This window comes from Quercus lobata, chromosome 11 (assembly GCF_001633185.2).
Source record: "Quercus lobata isolate SW786 chromosome 11, ValleyOak3.0 Primary Assembly, whole genome shotgun sequence".
In the NCBI taxonomy this organism is placed as follows: Eukaryota; Viridiplantae; Streptophyta; class Magnoliopsida; order Fagales; family Fagaceae; genus Quercus; species Quercus lobata.
This window is the reverse complement of record NC_044914.1, coordinates 23,353,979-23,364,366: the sequence shown is the minus strand read 5'-3', so window position 1 is coordinate 23,364,366 and position 10,388 is coordinate 23,353,979. Positions and strand designations below refer to the sequence as shown.

General features: G+C 39.8%; 1 protein-coding gene across 1 annotated transcript; it reads left to right on the top strand.

Annotated features, from left to right (window-relative positions):
• The first annotated feature begins 1,361 nt into the window (after window positions 1-1,361).
• LOC115966599 lies at window positions 1,362-1,841 on the top strand. The gene has a single exon (XM_031085803.1). The coding sequence runs from the start codon at window positions 1,362-1,364 to the stop codon at window positions 1,839-1,841; it is 480 nt and encodes a 159-aa protein (XP_030941663.1).
• The last annotated feature ends 8,547 nt before the right edge of the window (window positions 1,842-10,388 follow it).

The following is a 10,388-nucleotide window of genomic DNA, read 5'->3' as shown; positions in this document are numbered from 1 at the left end:
TTTGCATGTGGTCGCATAGGACATAGGAATGAAGGTTGTCTGACGATTATTAAAAGGTCAGAAACACCATCTGAAGGTTTCGAGCACCAATCCCACAAAAAAAATTCTAATACTAAAAGCAAAAAGGATGACCTAGGCTTGACTAAGAGTGGGCCCAAGAAGCTGACCCAAGGTAGGAATTCACTCAACCTAGGTGAAGTGGATAGCATCAACAGTTAGGGTTTTGACATATGCCCCACTCACTCAAGGTATAACCCATCTGAAGGTAAGTTACCTCCTTTAAGCCAAAATTTCCATTTCGGAGCTGGGGTTGAAGGAAATGGAGACAGCAATGGGAAAATGGGCGATTTTTCTCAAAGGGAAAGTCATTCTAACAGGAGACAAAACAATAGAAGGAATTCAGAGAGATCCAACAGACATCATGGTACGAGGTGGAAGCAATGGAGGCGTGGAAAAACATTTTTCCACTGATAAAGGTAAGTGTTCTACTGGGGTTTCTGCCGATGGAGGACGAAGCTTGGATGACCACGCCAAATCCGTACTAGCTCTTCCTCATGGACAAGACAAAATTTCAGCCCCTAGTAAGCATTCCACCCACGCAACAAGGGAAGCAATCCTGGATGCACCTTTGCAAAAAATCTTTGAGTGCTTTGGAAAAGATTCATCTAGAACTAGTGATTACACAAAGGAAAATACTCCTAGATCGGCCAATAGAGATGGTTGTAATGGGAAACTTATCAGTGCTCAAACTCCTCCAGTTCTCGAGGCCGTCTGTAGCATGTACACTAAACATTCTAAGCAACCAAGCTCAATTCGGGATTCTAAAGCATGCCATGAACCTCTTTCCAAGTGTGATTAGGGAGAGGAACGAGCTAAGGTAAGCATGGAAATCGAGGGAGATAGGGGAGGAGCCATCCCCGACGTGCTTTGATTCTCGCATTTCCCCCAATCCGATCATGAATATATTAATCTAGAATTGTAGAGGGATAATGAAGCCCACATTCAGAAAGACGGTGATGGACTTGGTAGAATGGCACCAACTAGTGATATTTGTAATTAGGGAGACCAGAATTAATGGTCCTAGGACGGATGAGATCATTAAAAGACTGCTTTTTGATGGAGCTTATTCCATGGAAACCATTGGTTATGCTGGTAGGATTTGGCTCCTATTGCGATCCGATTTTGTTTCCATGGACGTTCTGATGGCGACGGAGTAGGAAATTCACGCCATTGTCTAGGTTAGTTCCCATGCTCAACATTGGCTTTTAAGTTCTATTTATGGTAGTCCACGGTTTAGAGAGAGGTGCTTATTGTGGGGCAATTAAGTTCTATCGGAAAGGCATAACCTCCCTTGGTCAGTCATGGGGGACTTCAATAATGTTGTCTGTGGTGAGGAGAAAATGGGTGGTAATGGGGTTCGTAGAAGGAGGGTTGAGGAATATACTAGCTGTATGAATTGTTGTAATTTAATTGACTTGGGGTTCACAGGTCCTAAGTTTGCATGGACTAATAAGAGAGACCTCCCTAGTTTAATTCAAGGTAGATTGTATAGGGTCTGGGCAAACCTGGAATGGAAGTCTTGCTTCCCTGAGGCCCATGTCAAGCACCTGGCGCGTATTAACTCGAATCATTGCCCTCTGCTTTTAGCCTTGGATAACCCTCCTATTCGTACTGGTGAAAGGCCTTTTCAGTTCCAATCGATTTGGCTAAGCCACGAAAGCTTCCCTCCTATTGTCCGTGATGCATGGGAGGGAAATCAACAAAATGTCAGAAGAGCAATCAATACCTTTACCCTTAAAGCTATAAATTGGAACAAGGAGGAGTTTGGTAATATTTTGTGAAGGAAATGAAATCTTTTGGCAAGATTAGGAGGGGTGGAGAAAGCCTTGGCCCAAAACCCAAGTCAGAGATTGATCAACATGCACTCTTGGCTTTCTGAAGAGCTTGGAAAAATTATTTCTTTGGAAGAAGAGCTATGGGGGATTAAAGCAAGAACTGACTGGTTAATCTAAGGGGAGAGAAATACCACCTTTTTCCACCTAACCACCCTCATCTATAGGAGCCATAATAGGATTAATCGAATAATGAAAGCTAATGGTGATTGGGAAGAAGATATTGACAGGGAGAAAGAAATCTTTATTAATGGGTTTGAGAGGTTATACAAAACTGACCTGAAGGCCTGCCTCAAATCACCAGACCATATCCCTATTTGGGGGCATTGTTTGTCTGAGTAGGAAGCCCGTAACTTGGTTGCCTCCTGTTCCGAGGTAGAAATCCTATTTGTGCTAAAGTCCATGAAAGCATTTAAAGCTCCGAGGCCAGATGGTCTTCATGTCAGATTCTTCCAAAGGTTTTGATTGATAGTGGAAGAGTCCGTGAAATTTGAAATCAAAAAAATATTTACAACAAATAAAATCCTTGAGCATCTTAATAAGACCTTGATTGTCCTCATCCCAAAACAACTTGGTCTGGAAACCATAAGCCATTTCAGGCCGATTAGCCTTTGTAACATAATTTACAAAATCGTGACTAAGATTCTTTTTCATTGGCTGAAACACCTCATGCCCTCACTAGTTTCCCCCTCCCAAACAGCCTTTATAGCAGGAAGAAAAGGCACTGATAACGTGATTACCGCTCAAGAATTAGTCTACACAATTGAGCAGAAAAAAGGGAAGGAAGGATTCATGATAATCAAAGTCGACCTTGAGAAGGCTTATGATCGTTTGGAATGGAGTTTTGTGAGGAGTATGCTTGTGAGTTTGGGGTTTCACTCGAACATAGTGGAGCTTATCCTAAGTTGCATCTCTACTGCCTCGGTAGTGTTGCTTTTTAATGGGGATCAGATTGGAGAAATTTGTCCTTCCCGTGGCTTGAGACAAGGTGATACGATTTCACTATATATATTCATCCTTTGAATGGAGTACTTGAGTACCTTAATTAATTTGAAGTGTGAGGAGGGGAGTTGGAAGAAGATCACGGCATCTCGTAGCGGTCCCGAATTCTCCCATATTTTTTTTGCTGATGATCTCCTATTGTTTGCCAAAACTGATGAAAGAAATGTAGAGGCTGTTGTGGAGGTTTTGGATGATTTTTGCAAGCTTTCGGGTCTAAAAATCAGCATGGAGAAATCCAAAATCTTCTTCTCGTCTAATGTCACCGGGGAGGATAAGTTGGATATTGTGAACCTAACCAGGATTAGGGAAACTCATAACCTTGGTAAATACCTTGGTTTCTCGATAATCCACAAGGGAAGGAGATGGAATGAATTTCATTTTGTTGTGGAAAGAGTCCAAGGCAAACTGGATGGCTGAAAATCCAAATGCCTTTCACCGACAGGGAGGCTTGTGCTCATTAAGGCAGCGGTGACATCCATACTCGAATATATTATGCAATGTCATAAACTACCTGTCAAAGTATGTGAGGAGGTAAATAAATTGGTGAGAGACTTCCTTTGGGGATCTACTGTGGATAAGAAGAAAATGCATCTTGTTAGGTGGAATAAGGTCACAAATCCAATTAACTTGGGAGGTCTCGGGATCTTTGACATGAAAGCAAGGAATGCAGCTCTTTTGGAGAAGCTTTGTTGGTAGATTGCTTCCAGCCCGGAAATGCCGTGGGCTCAAATGCTCACCTACAAATATCTCACCCCACTCTAGGAATCAAGTTGCCTCTCGAATTTGGATAGCTTGTAAGGAGGGAGGGGCTATTTTTAACAAGGGTCTAAGATGGTCTATTGCTAATGGATAAAGTGTGAGTTCTTAGGCTGACTTCTGGCTCCCTTCCGAACTACTCAGGCAGCAAATTAAAGGTCCTTTAAATGAGGGGGAAGACAAGCTCCCAGCCAAGAGCTTGATGCATAGTGTGGAGTGTATCTTTTTCAACCTCCCTGACAAAATCCTACAAGAAATTAGAGGTATCCCCATTGCAGCAAATCCTTCCCATGAAGACATGCTAATTTGGGCATTCTCTAAAGATGGCTCCTTCTCCCTAAAATATGCATATCTCATAGCTAAAGGGTTTAATCTTTTAAACCTCAACACTAGCCCTCATCAATGGGTGTGGAAAGCGATACATCCCCTAGAATCAAATTTTTTATTTGATTATGCACTCATCGCAGCGTGCCTACTAAGGAAGTTCTTGGTTCAAGAGGGTTAAACCTTGACCCGACGTGTGAGTTATGCAGACTGAATCCATAATTCATACACTTAGGGACTGTAGGGTGGCTAAAGTGGTGTGGAAAGACCTGGGTTTAAAGGAGAACAATCAGGATTTTTTTGGATTGAATTTGGAAGAATGGCTAAAGAAGTTTTGTGCGACTTCCACCAGCTACCTAAGACCCCATGTACCATGAAAAGTTATATTTCCTCAGGCAATATGGACTATTTGGCTGCAGAGAAATAAGACTATATTTAAGATAGGTAGAGTGGCAGAGGGTACGAGTTCTCTATGCCTAAAAAAATGAGTGGAGTACTATGCAATTGTTCCCAATGAACCGAACAAGTTGAGTAGAGCGCAGGTCCAAGTGAAATGGAACAAGCCTCTTACAGGTTAGGTGAAGCTAAATACAAACGGGACTATGTATGGAAACCTGATTAAAGTTGGTGGGGGTGGTGTTTTGAGAAGCAGCAGTGGAGACTAGATAGGCGGGTTTGCGAGGAAGCTGGGCAGCATTTCAAGCACGGTGGTAGAATTTTGGGCTCTGAAGGATGGGCTTACCATGGCAAAGCAAATGGGGATTGAGAACATTTGTATTGAAATGGATGCTGAGTTTATTGTACATCCTGTTTCAAGGCCTTCAATGGTCAATCTAATGCTTGAACCTCTCTTATCCAAATGTAAGGAACCTGATTCAGACATTCCCTAACTCCTCGGTGGCGCACGTGTTCAAGGAAGCAAATGGCTGTGCTGACCGACTAGCAAGGATAGGAGCTGAACTTGATGTAACTGATTTTCTTTTTTTGTTTGATCCACTGGATGTGGTGGCTAAGATGCTGGCTAGAGATAAAGCTGGCCTTGTTTTTTGTAATAGACTTATTGTTCGTTAGTTAATTCCAAATGTTGTTTACCAAAAAAAAAAAAACGCTCAATTTAAAGTCAGAGTTTAAAACATTAAGGTAGCCTATTTCTCGCTCTTGCTCCTACTCTCTTTCATAGCTCACATCTCTCTCGGCCTAAACATAGGTTCTCAGCTCCTCACAAGTTCTCTCTCTCTCTCTCTCTCTCTCTCTCTCTCTCTCTCTCTCTTCCTTCCTTGTGTTTTTTTGTTATTTTCTCGGCAACCAAATAGAGTTTTTGACTTTGGTTGATTTTTCTTTGCTTTAGATTCACCAAGTTGATACAATCGCATCCAAATCTTGTATATATTCACACTTTTACCTATCCAAGCCTCTAATTAGGTATCTTCTATACATTGATGAATCCAATTTCACATTCTCCTTGAAAACTTAACCTTCAATTTTGTATTTTTTTTTCCATATATAGCATAAACGTTTTGTTTTTTATTTTGGAATTTTTGTATATAACTTGTATAATTAAACTGCAAATCTAGAATTATTGTTTATTAATATAATTACTCTTACTATATAATTTAGGTTTGTTTTTCAATTTGTCTATTTTGGCTTCAGATATCTCCTTTAATTGCAAGCTACTCATAGGAGGACTAGTGTTAGGCATTAGGCAACTCTAATTTAGAGTAAAAAATAACCTGGTCTATGCAAGTCTAGACATAGAGTATGTGTGCCAAGTGCTTGTGGAAATTACCCAAAGAGTAAAAAATAAATTAAAAGGAAAACAAAGAATAAGAGATTTGTGGAGGATAATTAGTTTATAGCTGTAATAGTTTAGATTTAAGTTGTAAGTTGATGGAATTTCCAAGAACTAACTTGTGGACAATGGATATGTTCAATGGTCTTTTGGAATTCAGAGTTTGATGCGTTTTTCATGAGTGTTTTATGTAAATTTTGCATTTGTAGTAGTTCTATATGGTCACTAGAGCTAAAACAGGGCCATGTGCTGCCTAGAAAATATGTGAACTTTTGAATTTGACACATTTTCAAATGAAATTCACCAATGGGTATTGGCTTAGTGCTTTGACTGTGAGATATTTTTTTACATTAGAATGTTGATTGAGGATTGGCTTGAGAGAACCTTAATATATCTAAACTGTTAGTTTTTAGACCCCTTAAAACAATTGATTTAACCTAGTTAATTAGCCAAGTTGTTACTTAGTCCAAATTCCAAGTCTAGGTTATCACAATCAAACAATCATATCATGCATAGCAGCGGAAAATAAATAAGACAATGATATGATCACCCAGGAAAACCAAACCGGTAAAAAAACCTAGGGAGGATTTAACCTAGCTATCCTCAAGGTAAAAAGCAAATCCACTAGAAAGAATCGAAGTTCATACAAAAGGACTTACAAGCACCCCCGCTCGACTTCCTAATGCTACCAACCAGTAGAACTTACTGACACGACCACGTGCAAGCTCCGAATCCACGGACTCCTTCTTTCTTTGGCCTTTGCAAAACACAAACACCCCCGTTTGTGACTTTGAGATCCCACTCAAAGGTTTAGCAACATAAACTCTCCTGTTTGTGACTCCAAGACCACCCTTGAAGGTTTAGATCATCAACACCTTTGATAACTAGAGAAGGCAACAACTTCTACAATACCGGATCTTGAGATTCTTCAAGGAATAGCACCGGTAGAAAACATAAGAGAGCTTTTTAGGAACAAAACCCTAAATACAAAAGAGGCACACTCTTTTCTCTCTGAAAAGCCACACAAAAACGTGCTTAGGGTTTCCTTTATATACTGGGAGAAGTAGATTAGAAACCCTAATCCTAAATAGGCTTGGACTGCTGTTTGGGTTTAATTAAAATTCTGCAGATACGACTTTCGATCGGTCGAGCCTGTCTTTCGATCGGTCGAGCCAGACAGATTATGAAATCTTCTTCCTGCAGCTTGTATGTTCTTGAATCTTGACTTGAATCATCTTGAGCATTGTCTAATAAAACCTATAGACTCTAAGATCTATATCTAGACAAGTTTGTGTTCACGATTTGCCAATTGTTCTAAACATTTAGAACTTAACATAAACAAAAATCATGACCTCTGGCTCTGCATCCCCTTTTGGTCAGAATTTCAATCTAAAGTTACTAATTGCCCTCTATTTCTGTGAACTACTTCTTTGCAGGTGCATTCAAAACCTTCTTCTATTGAATTCCTATTCAATTTTAGCTGCTGACTTTTACATGCATTTTTTTACTAAGGCATCCTCTTAGAGTTTAGAAAGGCCCTATAGAGAAACACCTGGATGAAAACTCTCTTTTTGTTGCCACCTTTTCTGAAAATCTTCTTCTTTACTCTTGTTTGATTAACATTTTGCTTTACATGTGTACTAAGGTCCACATTGCACAGAGTTTTGGTGAATGGTCAAGAGAGATATTCTGTAAGACACCAAAGCCATCAACATCATCTGATTAAATTTTATTTGGCTTTTATTTTTGCAGAATTAGGCTGGTAGCTGTTGCTACGCAAAAGTTTGTATCTGAGGTTGCAAGTGACGCTCTTCAGTATGCTACTCAACTCTTCTTATACCATTTCATCATGTAGATACATTCATGCACATACATGTAGATACACGGTACACCAATATATCTTTTCAAACTCAAAAAATATGATCCTTTTCTATGATTTGGGAATACAAACTGGAATGCAACAAGTATTTTAGGTTTTGAGGGAGAGGCATAAGGGTGGGTGTAGGAGTTGGGGAGGTCTTTGTACTTGACATATTATTTATTTATTTATTTATTATGTTTCTTTGAAATAAAACACCAATAATTTCAAAGACGAAAAGTGGAGTTGGGCTTACTACTTAGATGCTTTATCTACTACATGCTTCGCTTCTTACATTTCAATCAGCTATTTCAATGTCTGCATTGAATATCTACATACTAATTGACAAATAACACATCCTTGAACTAAAATGGGTGGTGAATATTATTTTTGTTAACAATATAAAGTGAGAGAAAGACTGAATAGTCTGTATATTAATGTATGTATAATAATGTACAATAGAGAGCCTTATATAGGCTAGGTATGTGTGCAGTACAAGTAAAAGGAGTAAACTACAAGTACAGTATACTGGGCTAAGCCAATGAGCTAAACTAGTCTAAGCTATACACTAACAATTTTAACAAAAAATTAAAATTAAACTTTTGAAAGTCTGAGTATATGTTGTCGGTAATCAGATAACCAACTGGTGATCCAACTTAGACCTCGTATGGGTGTGTGAAGGAATATAAGCTTTGTGACATAGATGCTGTATATCTGGCTTTGAATGCGTGTGTTTTTTAACAGTTTTCTGTGTTAGTTTGGATCCAATTTAGATGTCAATTTGATCCGAAATTTTTTTCATGGAAGAGCTATAGGTTATCCTCAATACTAACAACTTGAAATTCCATTCCTTGGCAGTTGCTTTTCTAGTTTGTTATTTGATGTTTAACCTTGTATGACATCTAATATAGGCAATGCAAGGCAAGACAGGCAACAGTTGCAAAGGACAAAAGGGATAAAAAGCTAAAGGTGCTCGGCATGCACTCTTTGTGTTCATTTGCTGATAAGAATCTGAAATGATCTAACTGAATTCGAGGACAGTTAACCTCCAAGAACAATAGAGAGAGAGAGAGAGAGTTAGAAAGGAATAGAAGAACAGGTACTCAAAGAAACAATGGACTCAGCTGATTCATTCATATCCTCACAGTACAATACAATCTCTGTTTTATACTCCCCTTCATGTAACTAACTATTTCCATAATCTATCATTACAACGTACTAATCATTGATTAATCAGTAAGTGGCATAACTAACTACTAACCACTCACATGGCTTCCTTGTAACTACCTAACTGAATAACTACCTCTTGAGGTCCCACATCAGCAGCCTTGACTTGCCCCTCTCAGTAGTAACCCACGCACCCTGCCTCAGCAAATCACACACCCCTCTGCAGCAACTCCCACACTACCAATGCATCTCACGTGCCCCCCACATATTAGCATTGTATCAATACTTTCCCCCTTAAAGCACCTTGCCCACAAGGTGAGGAAATTTCAGTTGAAGCTGATATAAGTCTTCCCAACTAGCATCATCACTGGTACAGCCTTGCCATTGGATCAAGACCTGAGTGATGGTCCTGCTTCGCAACCTGACTGACCTACTCTTCAAAATGGCCTCAGGTTCAAGCGTAAGAATGCCTTCAGGTGAGACAGATGGCAATTGAGAAATAGGAGTGACCTGCTGTCCTAACTTGGCTTTAAGACATGAGACATGAAAAACAGGATGGATTTTGGAATCAACTGGTAAAACCAATTTGTAAGCTACTTCCCCAACCTTATGCAGCACTTGAAAGGGTCCATAAAATTTTGGAGAGAGCTTACCAAGAGCATTAGGCTTTAAGGACCGCTGCCTATAAGGTTGTAACTTCACATACACCCACTCACCATCTGCAAAACTCCTCTCTACCCTATGCTTATCTGCTTGAACTTTCATTCGCTCTTGAGCCAACAACAAATTCTGTTTAAGTAAGGACATAACCTGCTGCCTTTTTTGCAAATGATCATCAACAGCTTCTACTAAAGTAGTGCCAGGAATGTAATCCAATAGCCTAGGAGGGGGATAGCCATACAATGCTTCAAAGGGAGTTACCTTGGTTGAGGAATGAAAATTGGTATTAAACCAGAACTCTGCCAAAGGTAACCAATCCACCCAGGCAGTAGGTTTAGCTGCTGCAAAAGCTCTTAAGTATTGCTCTAAACTTCTGTTGACCACCTCCGTTTGCCCATCTGTTTGGGGATGATAAGCTGATGACATGGCTAAATCTACTCCTTGAAGCTTCATTAACTCCTTCCAAAAACGAGAAGTAAAGATTGGATCTCTGTCACTCACCACAGAAGCAGGCATTCCATGAAGTTTGAACACAAACTGCATATAAACAGAAGCAACTTTGGATGCAGTGTAAGGATGTGCTAATGCCATGAAGTGAACATACTTAGTCAACCTATCCACAACCACCAATATGACAGACTTTAATTGAGCTTTAGGCAGTCCTTCAATGAAATCCATACTCACAGCTAACCATGGCTTGGAAGGGATGGGTAAGGGTTGGAGTAAACCAGCTGGCCTACAATTCTCATGCTTCACCCGTTGACACACATCACACTCTTTGATGTATTGCATCAAGTCCTTCTTCATACCCGGCCAATAGAAATCTTGTTTAACCCTGTGTAATGTCTTCACATAGCCTGAGTGTCCACCCAAAGGTCCATTGTGAACATGGTGCAAAATAGAAGACTTAAGAGAACTATTCGCCCCCAAATAGATTCTG